Source organism: Trachinotus anak, unplaced genomic scaffold, assembly GCF_046630095.1.
Source record: "Trachinotus anak isolate AG129_WGS33_773 ecotype Australia unplaced genomic scaffold, CSIRO_AGI_Tana_v1 ptg000009l, whole genome shotgun sequence".
Classification (NCBI taxonomy): domain Eukaryota; kingdom Metazoa; phylum Chordata; class Actinopteri; order Carangiformes; family Carangidae; genus Trachinotus; species Trachinotus anak.
Genome location: NW_027273860.1, coordinates 1,464,469 through 1,486,569, shown reverse-complemented (window position 1 = coordinate 1,486,569; position 22,101 = coordinate 1,464,469). Strand labels below are relative to the sequence as shown.

At 46.5% G+C, this 22,101-nt stretch overlaps 1 protein-coding gene across 8 annotated transcripts in view; it reads right to left on the bottom strand.

Annotated features, from left to right (window-relative positions):
- Window positions 1-22,101, bottom strand: part of rreb1a (ras responsive element binding protein 1a) — a 64,196-nt gene that overhangs the window by 5,792 nt on the left and 36,303 nt on the right. For 4 of the 8 annotated variants that reach the window (XM_071484368.1, XM_071484366.1, XM_071484363.1 and 1 more), the window contains 17 exons: window positions 19,007-19,117; window positions 18,641-18,890; window positions 17,759-17,828; window positions 16,359-16,448; window positions 15,720-15,883; window positions 9,108-9,249; window positions 8,327-8,475; window positions 5,883-6,072; window positions 5,509-5,796; window positions 4,589-5,048; window positions 2,759-4,499; window positions 2,450-2,634; window positions 2,142-2,342; window positions 1,850-2,011; window positions 1,557-1,721; window positions 1,162-1,289; window positions 167-887 (listed from right to left, as the gene is read on the bottom strand). In XM_071484368.1, coding sequence (XP_071340469.1) covers window positions 167-887; window positions 1,162-1,289; window positions 1,557-1,721; window positions 1,850-2,011; window positions 2,142-2,342; window positions 2,450-2,634; window positions 2,759-4,499; window positions 4,589-5,048; window positions 5,509-5,796; window positions 5,883-6,072; window positions 8,327-8,475; window positions 9,108-9,249; window positions 15,720-15,883; window positions 16,359-16,448; window positions 17,759-17,828; window positions 18,641-18,890; window positions 19,007-19,112 — 5,212 coding nt within the window. In that variant the 5' untranslated portion in view covers window positions 19,113-19,117. The remainder of the gene's footprint in view (window positions 1-166; window positions 888-1,161; window positions 1,290-1,556; window positions 1,722-1,849; window positions 2,012-2,141; window positions 2,343-2,449; window positions 2,635-2,758; window positions 4,500-4,588; window positions 5,049-5,508; window positions 5,797-5,882; window positions 6,073-8,326; window positions 8,476-9,107; window positions 9,250-15,719; window positions 15,884-16,358; window positions 16,449-17,758; window positions 17,829-18,640; window positions 18,891-19,006; window positions 19,118-22,101) is intronic. The other 4 variants (XM_071484369.1, XM_071484367.1, XM_071484365.1 and 1 more) reach the window with 2 other exon arrangements.

The window sequence follows — 22,101 nt, the reverse complement described above, 5'->3', positions numbered from 1 at the left end:
TAAAGAGTCCTCTAAGAACAATTTCATCTAAACCTATAAACTATAACAGAACAATCTGGACATGAAGAGAAAAGGGGAAACAAACAAATATTTAAAATAATAAAAATTAATGTGTGTGTGTGTTAGTGTGTGTGTGTGTGTGTGTGTGTGTGTGTGTGTGTGTTACCTGTGTGTGACCTCATGTGTCTGGTCAGGTCCTGCAGGGACCAGAATCGTTTGCTGCAGACGCTACAGATCTTCTTCCTCTTATCCACTCGTCCTCCTGACGCCTCTCCTCCCTCCATGCTCTTTGGTTCTGACGCCTCCTCATCGCTCCTCTCCTCCTTCTCCTTCTCCTCCTCCTCTGACTCCCCGCTCTCCCCCACCTCGCTCTCACCTCCCTTCAGTCCTCCGTCCTCCAACTCCATGTCTGTCTCCTTCTTCTGCTCCTCTTCTTTCTCCTCCTCGGTTGGTTTGGTGGCGTCGCTCTCTGTCGCCTCCTCTTTCACCGGTGGCGTCTCCTCCGCCGGTGCAGGAGTTGGCGTCTCCTCGGAGAGGTGCGCCCTCTCGTGGCGAGCGAGGGTGGTGGCGTAACGGAAACTCTTCTTGCAGACTCGACACACGTGTTTGTACTCCGGCTGCTGCTTCGCCGTGGGGCTGCCAGAGCAGGAGGAGGGGGTGGCTGCAGCACTTTTCTCCTTCTCCTCCTTCTCTGGGCTCTCTGTTGCTAGTTGGGGAGCAGAGGTAGAGGGTGATGAGGAGGAAGATGAAGAGGAGGCGGGTTGGGAGGTTTGTTCTTCCTGAGCGGAGCCTGAGGACGTGGAGAGCTTGAAGTCGATGAGCTTTTTGCCAAAGTTCAGGTCCAGACTTTTGTTGCTGTGGCAGTCGTCGTCATCGGCGCTCTCCGCCTGGAGGAGACATCAGGTATCAGACATTTGTCCAGTGTTTTGCAGAGTTAACAAAAACTTTAGTTCAATTAATTATTGTGCAGGTAAAATCTGGTTTAATAAAAAACCTAAACCCAAAATAAGAGTGTGAGTCTGACTCTCAGTGAATTCTGACTTTCTGTCTCTTGCCGTAGTTTTTAACAATAAATAAAACAAATAGTGCATTTGCTGGGGACTGGACCAGTGTGTGTCCCGTGACTGGTGTTGAGTTCTGGTCCTGGTCTTGTGTCGGTACCTTGGTGCTGTTGCTCGCTGGAGGCTGTTTTCCCTGCGCTGCTGTGGGCTCTGGCGCCGCCTGCTGGTCCGGCTGCTCTGTGGCTTCCGTCTCCAGCTGCTCTGCATCGTTCTCAGCTGGACTGCAGCCTGCACCACAAACAGACATCTGTCAGTGTCAGCAGCAAACTGGGCAACAATAACATCAACAACGCAGTTTATTTTCACATTCAATAATAATACTGATTATAAACAATTAGAAAGATTAGAACAAACCACCTTTAAAAAGGATCCAGCAAATTAAAAAAAAGGTAAAAAAAATAAAAAACAAACCAAACATACAAAGTTCACAAATAAAACACATTTTTGACTCAATCAATAAATTGTGTCAGTTTCAACTTGTTTCCAGTCACTAACCTTGGCTTGGTTTAGGAGTGGGGCTTGCTTTTGTTGACCCCGCCCCCTGTTGTTCAGAGGAGCCAGGGCTCTCTGCATTGGCGGCCGAGCCTGGGTCTGTGGAGGTGGTGACGCTGCTGAGGTCTTGTGCTTCTGATGCAACCTGCTCCGTCTCTGACTGACTCTCTGTGGGACATAACACAATCAATACAATCAACACAGATCAGTGAGAGACTTTCTCTGTCATATACTGTAGGTATAGATTTAAGAATAAATAAAATCAGTAGTGAATCCGTGTTAATTGATTTTCTGACCTGCGCTCTCGTGTGAGCCTTCATCTCCGTCTTTCCTCATGAGGGCGCCGTTGCGTCGCAGCGTCCTGTGGGTCACACCGTGTTTCCTCAGCAGGTGGCGCTCACAGTTGGATTTTGTGGAGAAGAAGGCGTCGCACCGTGGACAGGGAAACGGTTTCTGACCTGAGGGACGAACGACAGAGGATCAGGATGAGGAGGAAACATCTGAGGTAACGTTTGTCATCAGCAGCTTTGACTTGACCAGTGTCTGACCTCTGGACGAATAATACGTGTGTGTGATTTTGTGTGTTACCGGTGTGTGTCAGCATGTGTCTCTGGAGAGAGCTGGCCCAGGGGAACACTCGGGGGCAGAAGGGGCAGGTCATCTTCTGGACAGAGTTGGAGTAGGCATTTTTCTTGCCTTTCGGGGGAGGCACCGCCGCTGATACAGGCTTCACCTCCTCCTTCGTCCCTCCCTCCTTCTCCTCCCCTCCTCCTGCCCTGTCACCATCTGCTTTGAATTAAGCATCAGTTTATCATCTACATCCAACTTTCATATCACTCATGCCATCCATCCATCATTCACGCTCTCAGACAGTCTGAACTCCGCCCCCCTCCTACCTCTCTTTCCTCCCAGGTCTGCAGCTCCGGTCTGCAGGTAGGTGCTGAACTTGTTGGCGTCGGTGGTGGCCAGCATCTTTTCCACGCTGGCAAACTCTCCGCTGGACTCCAGGTCGATGCCACTGCCGCTCACAACAGTCTTGTCCTTCACCGCCAGAGCAGCCGGCTTCTTCCTGGACCGTTTTCTGAAGGACGAGGAGGAAGAGGATGAGGAAGGGTTTCGTGCAGTAAATCATGAAGCATAGATGAGAGAGGTATGAAAAGAAGTTATTTTTGTGATTATGTTGGTTTTTAATGAAGCTCACAAACCTGGAGGATCCCTCAGATGTGTCGTCGCTCTGTGTCTCCAGACCAGCCGAGGGTCCTGGGCCATCAGCAGCCGAATCGGCCTGAGAGGAAGCAACAAGCCCCTGGGGTTTGCCCTCCATGGAGGCAGCATCTCTCTTCAGCAGGTCTGGAGCTCCAGACACAGAGTGGATGATCTGAGCGATGGAGGCCAGAGGAGGCAGCTCCTTCAGGGCGGTGGAGGGCGAGGAGGAGGTGGAGGAGGCCGGTTTGGGTAGCAGCGGTTTGAGGCGCTGGGCTCGAGCAGAGTTGTTTAGGTTGGGGAGGGAGGCAGAGGGGAGGGTGGATCCAGGCGGGAGCTGGTAGCAGCCGAGGTGGGGGTGGGGGTGTAGAGGAGGCTGTGCGTTCCCCGACTTATCGTCCTTGGACAGAGCCAGAGCTTGCTGCTGCTGCTCGACAATGCTGCTGCCGCTCTGCTCTGTCTTGATCTCCCTGCTCTCTACGTTGGCTGCCTCCCTCCGCTGCCTCTTGCTGGGGATAGACAGGTCGATGGGCTGGTCCATGACGGAACAGTCAAAGCTGGGGGAAACGCTCTCCAGTTTGACCCCAGGAGACCCCGCCTGGCTGCCGGATCCACGACCTTTAGCAGAGAAGTCCAGCGGTTGGTCCAGTTCTGCAGGATAAACCACATTAGCCAGCTCCTCCACCTTCACCGCCTGGAGCGCCTGGATCGGAGGCTGACTGATCCCGTTCAGCACCATCTGATTCACCGTAGCAGCTCGGGCAGAGGCGACAGTAGTGACTGGCACAGCTGCTGGCTGCAGCGTGGCAATGTGATCCTCGATCTCTCTCTCCTGCACCTCGGGGTGCTGCTTCAGCAGGTGGTGGATGCAGTTGCGTTTGGCCAGGAAGGCAGCGCCGCAGCGGCGGCACTCAAACGGCTTCCTCTGACAGCCGTTGTGTGTGCGCAGGTGGATCTGCAGCGCCCGGTAGCTCTTCAGGTCTTCGCCGCAAAAGCGGCACGTCGTCTCAGCTCCAGCGGAGCCCGTCTCTGTGTCCTGGGTGGTGGTTGCAGCAGTAATTGCCGCTGCGATGTTCGCTGTAGTGGTGGAGGTGACGTACTTAATGTTCTTCTCGATGTCCTTCCTGGAGGTCTTAGCGTGCTTCTTCCTGAGGTGGCGCTCGCAGTTGGCTTTGACAGTGAAAGGGTAATGGCAGACCCGGCAGACGTATGGTCGCTCGCCACTGTGTGTCCGCAAGTGTCGGATCAGCGTAGCTTTGTCTGGAGCCACGTAGTCGCAGATGTTGCACTGATGAGGAAGGATGCCGAGGTGGAAGCGCATGTGTGCCTGCAGGACGCCCGAGAAAGGAAACACCTGGTCGCAGAAGCGGCACGGGAACGAGCCCTTAGCCGAGCCGGCGTTGTTCCCCCCTTTGGCTCCTGGCTTCCTCCCGCTAAGCCCCGCCTCCTCCTGTACAGCTGTGCTGGCGGCTGGTGGTGAATCAGACAATGGCGTATGGGCATCACCCATGCACTCTGCATCCATTTGTCCTCCGTTCCCAGCTGAAGATGAGGATGAGGAGGATGAGGAAGGTGTTTTGAAGAGGGTGGGCGTGGGAGGTGGCAGACTGGGGCTGATGCAGCCCAGTGAGGCCTGCTGGGAGCTCTGGAGGGGGGGAGGAGTCGTCGCTGTGAGGCTGGAGCGAGGGGTAAGTGGAGGTTTGGGCTTCAGTGGAGGCATTGCTTTCTGACCCTGGACTTGACCTGGAGCGAGAAGAAACAGACTCAAAATTACAAATAAATAATTGATTGATTAACTAACACAATGACCTCCAGCTTGAGTCCACACCCACCTTGACCTCCGGTGAATCCAGGAGCTTTGGCTAAAGGCGGGAGGGTCAGTCCCATCTGATTTGGCGCTGCAGTCGCCACTTTGAGAATTTGCTGGATGTCGGCCAGTTCCATGATGCCGGCTCCACCTGCCTCACTGGGTTTGGCACCTGACGAAGCTGCGCTGGCCGTTGCGGCGCCCCCGTCAGGCTGCAGGAGGAAGCCGGTCTGGAAGGGCTGCAGGGACAGTAGGCTGAGGGCGTCTTTCTGGGACAGGCCCTGCAAGGCTGAGGCCTCCAGCAGTGGGATGCTGAGGGCCGCCAGACCACCAACTCCGAGCCCCAAAGTCAACCCCAGACCTCCGGACATGTAGGCAGAGGCCGGCTCTTGGGGAAGGCTGGAGCATGGCGGCTCCACGTGGATCACCTTGATACTGTCCAGATGGGCCTGATGGATCTCATCGTCTGTGGGACCAGACTTCACCTGAGAAACAAAGACAGGATTTAGTACAGGACTTTTCCAGGAGTGAATTTCTTCCTTGTGTCTTTCATATCTCAGATCATTTTATGCAGACGACACACAGCTGCATCTCTTAACTATAACTACATTTCAAAACACCAACAACTTCTCCATGCAATAAAAGACTGGATGTCAAAGTTTCCTGCAACATAACAGTTATTCTTTTATTGGTCCAGATAACTGGCCTGCATGTCCAAATCTTTAAAAAAAACTTCTTAAATCCATTTTCTCTCTTTCACTTGTTTTTGATTTACTTTTTTTTGTTGTTTTCATTTTGTCTTTCCAGTAAACCACTGAGCCATGTATCAACTAAGCTGCCAGCCTGTTATGTTGTCTCTTGCCTTGTCTCTTTTCCATCTAAATATTCTGATCTTAAGATGAAAGCAAACAATGAGCTATCAAATGAAGGTTTGTTAAAGCTTACTGTAGAAATGTGCTGAAGACCGAGTGCTTCCAAGAAGCCGGCCTGCTCCGACGGCACGACGTCTTTCTCTTCGTCCTGACTGTCCTTCTCTGCAGCTTTTTCTGCAGCTTCATCCTCTTCAGCTTCCTCCACATTTTCCTCCGTGTCGGTGGTGGAGGGCTTGTCAGGGTGGGAGGTGGTTTTATGGAGCTCGAGGGCTGAGCGAAGGGGGAACGCCTTGTCACAACTGTCACAGACGAACCGGTGGAACTTACTGATACAGCGACGAAGGTTGGTCTCGCACCAAACCTGCACAAGGAAACCGAAGTTTGTTAAAAACTGACTGGAACATGATCAGCAGGCCTGTGATAGGAACATATACATGACATGGATACCTGTGCAATGTGAGCAAACTTCTTGCAGGAGAAGTCGATGAAGGCCAGATCGTTGAAGCCGGTGGGGATGGAGGGGTTGTTTTGGATGAAGGGGCGGCCGCTGGGGTCCTGAGGAAGGAGCTTATGAACCCCCGCGTTGTGACGCAGCAAACCACGGTGAGTTCGGAAAGAAAGGCAGCAGAGATCACACCTACAAACACACAACGAGGGAACAGTTAGTTTTATACCGTGAACATCAAGAACCTCACTGAGTGTCTGCAGCATGGATCAGAGGCACAGTCGAAATCCACAGGTCAAAACACTGGAAAACAGAACAAGAGAGCTGAAATAAACTGTGGATATCTGTTCTGCCCACATGTTTGAAGACAGTTATATAAATCTGTACATTCAGGGGTTTCATCAGTACATATATGATATGCATATACAAGAACATATACCAGCTTGGGCTATTGATGGTCTATTGATTCACTGTCAGCCGCAGGCCTCAGTGCTGCTCTGTGACAAAACAATCAGTTTCTCTATGAGGCCACAAGGTGGTGACATTTCTCTCTGTGTGTTCATGTGTGAGTTCCTCTACTGCAAGTGTCAGTTTGAACTGTGGACGAGATGTTGGTCGGTCTGGTCTTGACAGAGCTGTGAGGGTTCAGACTGTGAGGATTCAGACTGTGAGGATTCAGACTGGGTTTAGTTTTAGAATCAGGTTTCAGTGATGTGTTATCTCAAAGCACCTGAACAGGCTGCTGGTTATTTCTCTACTGGGACACAATCACATGATGATACCAGCCCTTATGCTTCTATACATGGGTCCTCACATATATAGGTGTGTGTGTGTATGTGTGTGTGTGTGGTAACCTGCTCTTATTAAGCGTTGAGGGGACAGCTGCTCAATGTCTGCCACAGTCACACACTCTCTTATCACATCCTGTCGAAGTGTGTGTGTGTGTGTGTGTGTGTTTAAGCTGTGTGTAATCCCCTCAGACAAGTTGTCAGAGGATTTTTGGTGGGGGGAGCGGGTGGGGGGGTGCGGGTGGGGTGAGGGGCAGGAGAGGGGACATCCACAAACTGTGGACCATATGTGGACCAGCACTTGTTGAACACTCCACCTCCATCACCCGACAGTGACAGGAAGTGTGGAGAAGAAGAAGAAGAAGAAGAAGAAGAAGAAGAGGGAGCGTTCACCACATCTACAAAATGTCTCATTTAGGGCTGTCATTATTTTCATTAGTGACTAATCTATCAATTACTCTGTTGATGAATTGATTAGTTATCTATAAAATAAAAAAATGTGAAAAATGATACATATAATTATATATATTGTATTTGGTTCTTATTCTTTGACCAACAAACTCACTTCCTGACATGACGACGAATCAATAAACTGTTCATGAACTTTAAATAACTTCAGGAGCTTCATCTGAGGCTCCAGGTCTTTAATATGAAGCTGAACTAACAGTTGTTGCTCTTCCCATCCCTCCATCCCTCCATCCTCTTGATCAGTTACATTACCTCTCTCTCTCTCTGTCTCCATCCCTCCATCCTCTCCTCCTACAGTTCAGATCCTCTTACAGGCTGATTAGTGAGGATTTACAGCTAAATATTCCTGCTGCCTCTATAACGAGCTCAGCACCGCCTGCTGCACTCTTTCTTTCTTTCTTTCTTTCAATAACTACACTCCTTTTTTCATTTATTCTTCTCTCTTCCTTCCTTTTTGTCTTTCCTCCTTTCCTTTCTTTCTGTGTTTAAAGAAATATTAAAGGAACCAATCCCTCAATGTTTTTATTCCTGTCTTTCCTTCCTTTATTCATTCATTCCTTCAAGTTCTTTCTTCTGTTTTCTACCTTCTTCCCTTTTTCCTTACCACCTTTCTTTCTGTCTTTCTTTCCCTCCATTAATGAAAACACAAACTTTAAACTTTGAACTCTGTGTGTGTGTTGGTGTTTTGGGGGGGGGTGGGTCGTTAGGAGTTTTGTTGCCATGGCGACAGACAGAATCCTTTTGTTTAAGGAGGGGCGGGAGGGTGCTGTCATGGCAACGGGGCCCGGCTGAGTGCGTCCCGAAACCTCCTCCTCTTCTCTGTGACTTATTAGGTTGTCCTCTCTCTCTCTCAGTCTGTCTCTGCCTCTCTTGCCCATTGGTGACTTATTAGCCTCCTCCTCTGTCTTATATCCATCCATCCATCCTCCTCTCCTCCCTTTCTCTCTGGTGAATCTATAAACCTGGTTCGTTTACTTTCAGAGGAACTGAGTCTGAAAACGTGTAAATATTTTTATGTCTTTTCTAGTTCCATTATTTCTGACTTTATTAAATATTATTTATTAGGTGTGACCACAAGTCTGGGACAGTCAGATCTAATTTTCCCGCCTGTTCTCAAGAAGATCATTTTAAATGTGTTTGATATCAACGAGTGTGTGTGTGTGTGTGTGTGTGTGTGTGTGTGTGTGTACCTCAGTGCAGTGTCGGGGTGTGTGTCCATGTGTGCGTCCAGCTCCAGTCTGGAGCTGCAGGTCTTGAAGCAGATGGGACAGGGCAGCAGCTCCTCCTCTGCTCCGCGGAGCACCGCCGCCGACTCCTCCGCTGCCGCGTCCTCCACCACCTGAACACAGCGAAGAGGCCGACACCACGACATCATTACTTACTCCACACATCAGCTGTGCTGCTCAGTGTGCGTGGGTCATTTTTCACCCCCTCCTCACTGTCTGAGAACTAGTTGCAATGTTCTTGTATTTTAAAGTTTTCTGCTGTATTTTATCAGCTCTTGTGTGAAAACAGAACAAGTTGAAAATCTAAAACATGAACACCAACATGTGTAAAAAATGTATTGACAGAAAAAATGAAACCCATCAGCTCATTAAACAGTCGCAGCTGCAGGTGAATGCTGAGCCTGTGTTTTAGCCTTTCTTTACATTTTGCTGAATTAGCGTTAGCATTAGCATGATGTGCAGACAACGTCACTGATCCCCGTGACACTGAAGGAAAACTAAAAACAGGAGGATTCTGGATGAAGTTCTGCAGCTTCTTCTCTGATTTCAGGAGGTTTATCGTCTTTCTCTCTCTTCATCATCCTGCTGAGCGTCTGTTACAGGTCACATCAGGTCATTTCATCGTGTCTAAAACTTCGTCTGGACCAACTAGTTAAATTATCACAGGGAATACTTAATCCCCCCCCACCTCCTCCCCCCTCCCTGCCCATCTGAACTGGGCCTTAGTGCCTGTGTGTGTTTGGACCTTCTTGCTGGGTGGCTCCTCTCCTGTCTCCTCCTCCGGGCCCTGCCTCCTCTTGACGGACGGACGGCGGCGTTTGGTGGGGGAGGGGGGGCTGACGGGAAGCAGACCGCTGGCCGGGTCCTTTTCATGGATCTTCATATGTCTGAAAGAGACACAGAGGAAGAGAGACATGAAGGTCACAGGTTCATTTGAAACTACAAACTTTCAGCAGGTAAAAACATTTGAAAAGAAGCTTCAAACTCCGGCCTCATGTTTCCTGTCGCTCTGAACTGTTTAACCTGCGCGTTTGTCCAGGTGACGCACATCAAGTGGAAGATTCTCCATCGTCTTCTCTGAATGTAAACGCCGCCACACAAACACATCACCTGAGATGATTAATAAAGTTGATTCATATTAACTGACAAAAAAAAAACAGGTTTATGTCTTAAAGACTTTTTTACCTCCCTCTCAGGTTTCATGCGTTTCCTCTACTTGTCTTTTTTATATTCGTGCTTTTCATTTCCTCACTGCACCTGTTTGATACAGCTCTGTTGTGGTAACTGTGTGTGCAGTGTTATTGTTGTGTATTTTTGTGTCTCTGCTGTTGTTTATGATGCAACTCATTTATCTTGTTGCTGTTTTTATCCATTGAAACGAAAAAATAAAAAAAAGGAGGAGGAGCTGTGTCGTCTCAAAGGTCAGTCACTTGATTTCAAGGCGTGTGTGTGTGTGTGTGTGTGTGTGTGTGTGTGTGTGTGAGATTCTTACAAACATGATGAACGAGTGTTTGTGTATCTTAGGTTAAGTGTTACTAGAAGCGTGAGAAAGTGTGCAGGCTGCTTACATGTGTTTCACTATTTTAGTGTGTGTGTGTGTGTGTGTGTGTGTGTGTGTGTGTGTGTGTGTGTGTGTGTGTGTGTGTGTGTAAAGGTCATGAAGCTAGCATTTGGTGGCAGCAAGGTGTCGATTTCCAAAAATTCAAAGGCGAGAGGAAACAAGGAGAGGTAACAAGGGGGGAGAGGAGAAGAGAGAAGGAGAGGAGATAAGGACAAGAGAGGGAAAGAGAGAAAATAGAGAAAAGGAGACAAGAAGATGAGATAAAGAGGGGAAAAGGAGAAGATGGGAGGAGAGCAGACAAAAAGAAAAGAAAGGAGAGAGGAGAGTAAATGAGAAAAAAGGAAAGGAAGGAAAGAAAAGGAGGAGGCGAGGGAAGTGAGGAAAGAAAAGAAGAAGCAAGAGTAGAGGAGAGGAAAGGAAAGGAGAGGTGAGGAGGAGATAAAGAAGGTAAGGAAAGTGGGGTAACCACAAGAAAGAGGTAAGGAGACAGGTCTATTAATAGGACCCAACAGGCAGCAGTCTGGACGCCCATAAGAGGTCCTGACAGAGTGACACAGTCAGCAGACCTGACACCAGCTGACAGGAAGTTGTTTATTAACCAATCAGGTCACTGGAGGGACACAGCCAATCAGAGAGCAAAGTCTTCTTGGCCCAAAGTGTAGTGGAACTGACCAATCAGAGAGCACAACACTTGCTGAGTCAGCAGCCACACAATCCTGCTGAGAGTGTGTGTGCGTGTGTGTGTGTGTGTGTGTGTGTGTGTAACATGGAGACAACAGGAAGTAAAATCACTGGTTTACATCACGTCTTTAATGACGCTGACGTCCTTCCTGCTGATCAGACACAGGTTCAATGGATGTTTCCTGCAGAGATGCACCTTGGGAGTCGTAGTTAACGTTTTATGCACAAAGGCCTTCAAGCTTTTATCACAGTTGTTTATGTTGTGCACTGATGAGTTTCAAGCTGTAGAAGTGTGAGTGTGAGAGTCACTAACGCGTCTGTGGGGAAATGAATGAAACTTTTTCTCCTCACACATCTGCTGTGCAGCAGCGACACCACCTCACCGTGGTGGCGTCAGACGTGCAGTTCCCCAGCATCACCACACGGGGCGCTGTCGGGCCACTGACGGCTCTGGAGGAGGGAGACACCAACACGTGTGTCCGAGCACGTATCAGAGTGAGTCAAACTAAAACACTTTGATTTTGACCCTCAGGAGGAAAAGAAAATAAGCTTCTTATTGTCTCTCAGAGGAAGTGAGGATGGAAAGAGGAGGAGGAGGAGATGAAGAACAGCATGGTGTTGAGCTGAACTCCTCTTCCTCTCTGCTCACATCAAACATGCAGCAGCCTCAGAGAGCCAATCACAGCTCAGCTGGCTGCCCATAATAGGCTAATAGGATGCCTCGCCATGGCAACCAGGCCCAACGGCCTCTCAACATGGCAGAGAGGGCTGACCGGGAGCCAACAGAGGGCCGACGGAAGAATTTCACTTTTAATTCAACATCATTTTTTTAAAATCTAATTTTTGCTTTTTTTCCTAACAGGGCTGATGCAGAGAGACAGATCGAAACAGTTACAGGTAGAAAACATCTTCATCAGGCTGAACTCGAGCTTCTATCGTCGCTGTGTCTTCAGGACACAGTGTATCTGGATGTTTTCAGCCATTCACACACACGTACAAACCATGTTTTAACACCAGTTTACATTTCCATCATGCAGGAAGCTGATTTATTCACTTTAACCGGAGTTGGATTATCAGACGGTCAAAGTTGGCCCCTGACCTCAGGAGCCCCTAACTTTTTTATGGTAGTTTGGTTAATTAATGAGCTTGTGCTTTTCCCTGAGCTCTTACATGGTGCATATTTGTTGATTTAATTAGTTTTTTGTCAAATTATAACGAAGCTCGTTTTTCCTGCAACAGTTGAATGCATCCCTTCGTCAGCTCCTCTAACCTCTGGATGGAAAAAGCATCTGTCCTCCTCAGTTTTTCCCTTTTTGTCAGATTTTCAGCTTCTTTCTGCGGCTCAGTGAAGCTCGTACAACGCCTACAGGCCTTCACACAAAAACTAGAAAAACTAGTTTCACATTTCTGGGATGCTCAGCTACAAAATGGATTCCCCCCTTCGCAGGCAGCAGATTTCCATTTTCTCTCCTCCCTCCATTCTCCTGCGGAAGCAGAAGTTTTGAGCCTTCAGGGCTTTTTTTACTCCATTTTTCTAAATTTGTCTCTTTTACTGGCAACAAAACGTTTCACATTTTGCCAAACAAGGATGAGAATTCATCATCACATCTGTTCCTTCCCTCTTTCCATCCATCGCCTACGTCTAACCCTCATCTTCTCTTTCTTTTTGTTCCTCTCCCCCCTCCCTCCTTCCTTCTCTCTGCCTGTTTGAAGACGGTCGAGTAGGAAAATCTCGCGTTTCACATTTCAAAGGATGCTCTGCTGCAAAATGGATTCCTCCTCTCTCTCTCTCTCTCTCTCTCTCTCTCTCTCTCCCTCCTCCCTCCGCTCCTCTTTTCCACTCTCCATCCGAACAGGCCTCCTCTTTATTTTCCTACAGCAGCATGTAAAACCAGGCCTCACAGACACAGAAAAAAACTGGAGCTCAACTTCGACTTTCCTGTTTTACTTCTACTCTGTCCTGCAGTTTGCATTGTAAATGAGCTGCATAGAAAAGGTGCAGGGCTTCATCGCCCTCCTCACCACTGCTTTTTTTTTCTTTTTTCAGTTTTCTAATACTTGCAGGATTCTGAGAAAATTACGCAACCAGTTTCCAGGGTGTGTTGATGGAAATCAGCATCCAGATCGTCGGCAGCCGGCAGGAGGCCGTGTTATTCCCTCAGTGTGAGCTCAGTTTGTCTTTCAGCGCAGAGACAGAGGAGAGTCACGCTACTGCAGAGACTCGCCAAACCAGACCGCCGGCTTTCTGCTGCAGCAGGACGAGGTGAGACCAGGAGCTGCAACCACAAAGTGATGCAGCACTGACTCAGACCAGGGTCAGCAAAATCCACCGGTTCATTAAAGAGCCTCTGATGAAGTGTTCCACCTCGTTAACGTCCACATGATGTTTTTATATAATAAAGACACATGATGAGTGAAATAATCAGTCGACACCATGACTGAGTGTTTCCACCTTGAACCAATGACAGTCTCATAAACACAGATTCAGACAGTCAGGGATTCATACGTCATAGAAACTCAGGAACCAATCCTGTCAACTTGTGGGGACGGGGGGCGGGGCTAGATACACCTGAGTCAGTGCAGAGAGACAGAGTTAGCATTAGCACAACCACTAACACTGTGTCAGCCACTGCCAGTTACAAGCTAACAAACAACATGAACAAATAAAAGATGCTAACTACGCTAACGGTTCTGATCCGTCTGCTAGTCTCTGATTCTGGTCTCAACAGACTCCTCATCTGAGTCTGGGTCTGACTGAGGCTCCAACATGAGGCTGAGTCTCTGATGTTTCCTCCTCTAACCATCTTCATCCTCTCTGCTCTTTCACCTGGAAACCTGGAGCCAGCAGGTGGTGGGCGGGGCCAAGGCCTGATCCAGGTTTCTCAATGAGGGAGTCAGAGTAAACAAGCTTCAGACCAGTTTTTATTTGTGAAAACATGTTCAACTGAATATGAATCATAGCAGAGGATTTAAAACACGTCTGGAGGAAGTTTAAGCTCTGAGCTTTTCTCACACCTCGCTTTTATTAGCAAAGACCAAAGGAGAACAGGTAGAAACTGACGTGTTTCTTCCTTCTCATCCAGCAAAAGGTGATGAGACGTTCGTAGGTTGTCGTCATTTTAGCCTTTAGTCATCTTTAGCTTCCTGCATTAGATGTTAAAAGCTTCTATGTTTCTAAATGTGTCTCCTTAATTATAAAAATATCAATTCAGTCATGTTATTAATGTTATTAAATGTTGCCAAAGACAGTTTTCCATTCAGCTCCTACGAACAAACTATTTACCAGACGTCTCGCTGCCAAACACCAAAAGTTCTGACACAAACACAAACAGAGGAAAAATTATTGAGAAAACTGCAGTGACATTGAGCAGATGTGTGCGTCTGTGTCTCTCAGCCTACAGTCATTCCTTCCTGCCCACACCTCCTCATACCATCACCATGACTGAGAGGCTGCGGACTCAGAGAGAAAAGAAAATATTCAGATTCCTGCCTCAGAGCGACATGAACAGGCTGCACATCTCATCAACGCTGACACTCAACCAGACCAACTGTGCCGCCGTGTTTCAGACGTGTGAGCGTGACTCCTCTTTTTCAGCCACCGCTCTGCGTCCACCGGTTCCTAACATCATCATCACGAGGTGATACAGAGCAAAGCTTTCAGATCAGTCTGCGTTACAATGGCACAAAATAACAGAAAACCTGGAGCAGAATGAGCTGGATTGAAGTCTTCTCATTTTTATATCCACATCCACATATTAACAAGTAGATGGAGCGATAACACTGAGTGGTGTCGTCCTTTTGGTAGATTTCAAAAACGTCAACAGTAAAAACCTGAGTGAGTTCTGTACATTTCTACTGCTTCTTATTTCCCCTTCAAAATAAACCAGGTTCCAGGTAAAAAACCAAATTCTGGTTCCAATTTAATCTAAATCAGTCATTTAACTGAAGCAGCCTCATATTAGAGACAGGCCTCTATTTTTAAACTCAATACTTCCTCCAGAGTTTTCACTTTAAAAGTCTTGCAGCCTTCACTTTAGAGTTAAGCTTTTAATATAAAAAAAAAAAAAACATTTTGTTTTTGTTTGACGGGAACTTGACATGTAGAAGACAAAACGACTGGAGTTAATACGGATGAAAAGAAACTGTTTCAACTCCAAAAAGAAAGTTTTCAGCGTCAGGATGTTTTCACACGTCAGCGGATGTTTCTGTCAGATCTCTCCTCTGATTGGTCAGCTCTGGTCAGTTGTGAAAATGCGAGGTCACTAACAACCAGCAGAGGTCAACGAAGGTCAGACAAGAATTAATATGCAGGTTCATATTAACAGACGCACACACACCCACTCTGCTGCAGGGACCGTTGGGTTTGATGGTGGAGGCTGGACTTCACTGATAAATGACTGGGCGTTGTTTTTTGTGTGTGTGTGTGTGTGTGTGTGTGTGTGAGTGATGGGGGTGGATGATTTAAAGTTGTCTTCCCACTTCCTGTGTAACCCCCCCACCCCATCATCACACACACACACACACACACACACACACACACACACACACACACACACACACACACACACACACAGAGTCTGGGTTTTGTGCTTCCATCATGGTTGACTGGGACCCGGTTAAACGCTAACTTCCTCTGCCCGAGGTTACATGGTGTGTGTGTGTGTGTGTGTGTGTGTGTGTGTGTGTGTGTGTGAGTTCAGTACGTACACACTAATATGGGGTGTGGGGGGTGGGGTGTGTGTGTGGGGGGGACTATTTACTGTGTTATTCTGTTAACTCTTTTGTGCAGCAGCTGTTCTGAGACCTGAATTTTACTGTTTAATAATTTCTCATATAAATGTAGTTTAAACAGTTTAAACTGACATTTAAAGAGAATTTATTTAATAAAAATGTATTTATTTATTGTCTAATACTGTTTTTCTCACAGATGTTTTAGTAATTGATGAACCATTAAAAACACAAATCATGATTGCCTCTGATTGGATGCCAGGTAAAAAGACAGTGTGTGTGTGTGTCAGTGTGTGTCGGTGTGTGTCGGTGTGTGTCGGTGTGTGTGGGTGTGTGTCAGTGTGTGTCAGTGTGTGTCAGTGTGTGTCAGTGTGTGTCAGTGTGTACCTGTGCATGTTGCCGTTGGTGGTGAAGGTCTGTCCACAGATGCTACACTTGTAGGGTCTCTCCCCGCTGTGGACCAGCATGTGTCTGTCCAGCGACGACGCCGAGCTCAGGCACTTCCCACAGATGCTGCAGGAGTGGTCTGTCGCTCCGGTGTCGGCGTTGTGCTGCGGGGACGAAGGTTCATGTAACGTCAGCGTACAGTGGCCGCAGCAACACAGTGTACAGTTATTATTGGTGCCAGCTGAAACGTGTTTGCAGCATTGAGGCTCTGAAGCAGACTGAGCTATTTGTGCTTGGACATAAAACAGATGAGAACCTGTTTTGTTAAAGCTGAGCTGAAATGTGACGTTTTTGGAAACAGGATCTAAGCTTCAACCTGATTTCACAAATCAATAAAGTCCTATCTTATCTTATCTTATCTTATTCCTGTGACAGAAACATTCAAATTTGGTCTGTTCTGAAATTCAACGATCTACAGGCCCCAGCAGAAACACTGATTCTACATCTGTCCCGTCCTCAGCAGCAGCAGCAGCAGCAGCAACAGCGGCAGCGGTGATGGTTGTAGCTGTGGTCACAGACAGAAACACACTGACACAGACTGAAACAGTGTCACAAACATTTCAGGCGGCTCTTATTCACCTGTCTGATGTGCATGGTGAGCTGGTGTTGTGTCTGACAGTTCTTGTCACACAGTGGACAGATATAAGCTGAGCTGTCGTCTTTGGTGTCCTGGAAGAAACAAAACACACACACACACACACACACATACACACGTCAACATAAAACCAGCATTAGTTCTGTGTCGGTTTCTTGTGTAAAATCACAGGACGACTGAGTGTTTTTTCATTTACGTGACTCTGGAGATTTTCTGGTGACACATCTGACTACATCTTAGTCGAGATGGATAAAACCACTGATGATCAGCTGACTCACTGTCTCACTTCATACACTGATGGACGACGACCAGTTTGTTGCAGCCTCAGTTTGACCTGATGTCAGCTGATCTGAGTCAATGTGGACCCGAGAGTCCGCCCTGCTGCTCCCACTCATCAGCAACACACACACACACACACACACACACACACACACACACACACACACACACACACGTCTGCTGAAACAGTCGGGGAAGCAGCTCTTTCCTTTTCCTGTTTCAGCTGCAGGAAGTGGTGACGGGGTGAGGAATGCTGCAATGCATGATGGGAGACAAGAGAGGAGAAAAAGGAGGAGAACAGGGGAGGAGAGGAAAAAAGGAGAGGAGATAAGTAGAGGAGACAAGGAGAAGAGGGGAAAGGACAGGAAACAAGGAGAGAAGATAAGGCGAGGAGACAAGAAGAGACCAGACAAAGAGAAGAGAGGAAACAATGAAAGGAAACAAGGAATGTAAACAAGAGGAGGAGAGGAAAGAAGGAGAACAAATGAGCAGAGGAGAAAGGAAAGGACAGGAAGGAAGAGGAGGGAGGAGAGAAGAGGAGGAGTAAGGAAACAAAGAGGAGAAATGAGCCAATAAAGAAGAGAAAAGTGAAAGTGAAAGAATCAGATTCTACTGGTTTCTACTGTCATTCAGGAACCAATCAGAGCGAGAGGAAGGGAAAGGTTTCACCTGTTCAGCCACATCTCTGCAGCACACATCTCAACACACACACACGCACACACACACACACGCGCACACACACACACACACACACACACCTGATTTCTTGTTATGTATATTTTGACATTTTATGTTTGTACCAGTGAATGAATCCATCACTCATGTGTTCATCTGTGTAAACCTTCACTGCTGTAACTGCAGCTTCTCATGAAAATGCTCGCCACACAGGAAGTGATGCGTCCTCTGTGTCTGGTTTGTTTGGAATAAACAGAAGAGGAAGAAGAAGTGGGGGCTGCTGAGAGCGAGCGGCTGAAACACGGCTGAGGAGACAGGAGCGCCACCTACAGCCCCGCCCACAGTGTTTGACTGACAGCTGGTGTCTGGGTCTGTCTTAGAGATAAAGATGGAGAGCAAACGCAGTATTAAAAGAGGGTGTTTTGTGTACCTGGTTTCGTCGTGCGTTGCGGCTGGGTGGGGCTCTCATGGCTGCTGTGAGCGACTTGCTGGGGGAGGGGCTTTAAGCAGAGAAGAAGACAATAATATAACCGTCACTCAATACATGTGCAAATGTTTTGAACATGTTTAATTAATTAAATTAAAATGAAACAAAATAAAACAGAGTATAACAGTGCAGAATTAATTGCAGGAAGGTATTTTTAAAAGTAAGTTGATTTAAAAGATGTTACTGATCCTATTGCAGAGACCCCGGCAGTTAACTACTGATTTCTGCTCCTCAGCTCTGAATGCATGAGAAAAAAAAAACAAATTCATGCTAAAATTACAAACCTGATTTCAAAAGTATGTTTGTGGATAGAATCTGCTTTTAAACAACGTTGTGTTAACTTTAACATCCTTTAAAATAAAATTAAACACTTTATCAATAATTATAATGAGAACAGCAATTTGTCATTCCTGCTCTCAAAACTGAGAGCAGGGACTGTTTTTGAAATATCTGCCTGTTGCTGCGTTCAAGGACACAACAACTGAAAAACTGAACTGATGTTATCATCTTCATAACCTTCTTTGTGTGTTTGTCGTCTCGGTTTGACTTTAAAAACAACAAAACTTGTGAATGACATGTTTTTCAGTAGCTGACTGAAGCCTTGGCTGTCGGAGCGTCTTTGAACGCACCAACCCGTTTGAGGAGACGACTGTGAAGGTGACTAAATTGTCTAATCTAACAGATTTTATTTTCTATTATTTTCTATTATTTATATTCTTTGGAGAACGGAGGGCGGTGATGTGAGGTTTGTATTAAACAGGTAAAAAAAGGTAAAAACACTATGATGATTTAAAACAGGCTCATAATGAAATCATCAGTAGTCACCTCGGGGAGGGCCCGGCGGAGGAGTTGGCTGAGGTGACTCCACTCTCTCCTTCTCCTTCTCCATCTCCTGCACCATTAATGGTCCCTGCTGCCGACATCACTGTTGACATCATGGCGTTGATGGAGGACAAGTCACCACCTCCTTCAGATGCCATGATTCCTCCTCCTCCACCTCCTCCTCCTCCTCGGTCTCCATTCTGTAGCTTCTCTCCTCCGCTCGCTGCCGCCTCCGTCACTCCGTTGACTGCTCCTGGAGGAGTAAAGATTTAATAGCTCATGAAACTTTGGAGTCAATTTGTGGCTATAATTACACTACTTCTTCTTGAGCTTCAATTGGTCCAATTTTGAATTAACTTTTGTTTGTACCTTTGAGGTTATTGTGCGTTTTCTCTTCTGTTAGCTCCGCCTTCTCCTCATTTATCTCAGTGTTGGCTCCTCCCCCTTCTTGCAGCTCCTCTGTGGAGTTATCCATGACTGCTGAAATATGGAAAAAAAACACAAACATGAATTTAACATATATAGGCACAACCAAGCAGAGGGGAAACATCTTTGCACCATTTGTTCTTTGTTAGAATTACATGTCACACCAAACTCCATTAAAAAATCTGCCAATTTATTCATCATCAGTGCCTACCAATAACTTCAGCCTATGAATGATTCACCAGCAAGACTTAGTGTCTAACAACACCTTTTACCACCTTGCACAGTGTATGTAGGTCAAAGGACATTGTGGAAATATCAGGGGAGAAATATAAAAGGTTGAACTTATATAAAGTCCTGCTGTGAACCACACTACAGAGTGGCTGCTGGTGTTTCTTGAAAGGTCTTAACTCATCTTCTACCAGGTGCTTTCTGTGTCAACTGAGGACTGAGCAGAATTTTCAGTGGAGGCTGGTGTGTGAAGGTTGAAGGTTAACTTAAATTAGAATCACAAAGGAACTCTGGATGTTGGCTGGTAGCTCGGGTTAATTTCCCACCCTGCATTTAACTACACTATCTAGTTTCACATCAGGAAATGTATTAGATGTAGTGAGGATTATGAAACTATGAAAGAGCAGAAAAAGTACATTTGATTTTACAATTAAAAGACACAAGCAGAAAAAAGCAGAAAAAACAGGATGTAATTCTAAATTCAGATAATTTTCCACATTTTAAGGATGATAAACAGTGTTCTTGCACACAACTCTGTCATGACAGCATCCTCAGCTGCTTCCCATGTTTCCTATCAGTTCTGATTTATTTTCACAGTAGAAACACAGATGAAGACGTGAAGTGAGAGAGCAGAGGACGGCAGCCGTGACCTTTGATCTATAAGAGCAGCTTTGGCTCAGCGCCGACTGGACCAGAGGGGACAAAATACGGGGTTTACAATCCTCACACCTGCCTCAAGCATGGCAGAGAAGCACAGGGAAAGAAGAGAAAGATAAATGGATGTGTTTTTGTGTATGATGTAAACACACAGGAGACACAAGTGATTTTCTGAGTGTTTTTGAGGGTAAAGTAAGAATTTGACTGCAGGGAGATGTAAAAGAAAGAGGGGGGATGATGGAGGAGAGGAGGACTGAGAAAAAAAGGGGGGTTTTCTCAGAGAAGAGAGCAGAAGAAGAGAGGTAATTGCTGTTTCCTGTTTGGCAGCCCCCACAGGAAGACGCTCTCCAGAACCGGCCACTTCCTCCTCCAGCTCAGCTCAGAAAGAGGCTGTGTGTGTGTGTGTGTGTGTGTGTGTGTGTCAGAGGGTGGGAGAGGGTGTTTGACATTCCTCGTTCAAAGCAAAGAGAAGGAAGAGAGAGAAGCAGCGAGCACAGAGAGAGAAAGCTTTAAAATGATGAAAAGTTCAATGGAGTCTGGTGAGAAGGAGAAACTGCAGCAGTGACAGAAGAAACAAATATGAGATGATCCGTTTACGTCAGTTTATGAGCAGCTGCTTCAAACTGATTTAACCAAGATGTAGACAAAGCAAAACAAAACAAGCTGGAACACAACAGAGTAAAGAAGTGAGAATATAAAAAGAAAAGCAGAATGAGATTTGGTTTCTCTGAGTGTTTACCTGAAATCTGCTGTATTTTTATTGGTTCACTCAGAAAACAGTCAGCCAATCAGAAGAGAGGCTCAGATCCTCTCTTCTGATTGGCTGACTGACCTGTTGTTACTAGAGCTCCAGAGAGAAGCCTGAGAGAGGAGATGTAAAACTACACTGAGATGGTTTTTGGTTCTTAAAACCACAGATATATCTTCTGATGGAGATCAACACTTCAGATAAAACACTGGTGTAAAAAAGTGTAAAATATGGAGCTTTAAGGCCTTTTCTAATTTCATTTAAGACAAATCAAATCCAGTCTGGAAAACTAGACAACGTTGTTTTTTTCACTGCATTTTATTTCATTATTTATTCCTCTAAACATACTTGCATAAATACAAATAACAAACACATGCAGCTATTTCAATGCATTACCTGAGATTTTCTTTATATTTTGTTTTACAGCTTTTCATATGCTTGTGCTTTTCTTTTGTTTCTTCTGAGTCCTGTTACTTCCTCACAACAGGGATCAATAAAGTTTTATTCAAACTTGATCAGCTTGCCTTTTAAAAGTGTACTGCAGTCGTAATGTGGGTGGTTTTGGATTTAATTCACGTGGGTCAAATCCAGAAGGAAGGAAAAAGAAGAAGAAGAAATGTAAGTTAAAAAAAAAGAAACTGAAAGAAAGGATGACGAGAGGATGAGTGGAGCTCTGCGAGTGACTGGCGACAACTGGCCGGGGGTGTGTGTGTGTGTGTGTGTGTGTGTGTTGTGTTTCCACTGACCTCTCCTTGTATCACTGCTCTTACATGACAAACTGTAACATGGCCGTGGCAGGTGCATCAACTCTCACACACACACACACACACACACACACACACACACACACACACACACACACACACACACACACACACACACACACACACACACACACACACACACACCTAAAGCTTATCCCCGGATTGTTTTTTACATTAGCATCATTCGTCTTCAGGACACGGACGCTGTGATTGGCTGGTGGAGGTGCTCAGGCAGCACTTTTTACAGCCTGCAGAAACGAACGGCAACAGATGGCTGCAAGAGGAGAGAGGTGGAGGTGGGAGGGAGGAAGGAGGGAGGAAGGATGGAGAGGAAGGGATGACGAGGAGAGAAGGAGGGGGAAACTAGGTTTTCTCGAAGGAAGAAAGGACATAGGAGAGGAAGATAGGAGGGAGCGGCTGATGAGGAATGAAGGGAAGGTGGACGGTGAAGGAAAGGAGAAGAGGAAAGTGGAAGTAGGAAAGGAAAGACGAGTACCAGTGCAAGAGATAAATACATAAATACATTTACTTTAATAATAGAAAGTATATATTTAATATCTAGATATTTAGTATAAAGTGTGAAACCCTGATTTAAAAGAACTGAGAACAGACCTGGAAACACACGAATGATTAATAAAATA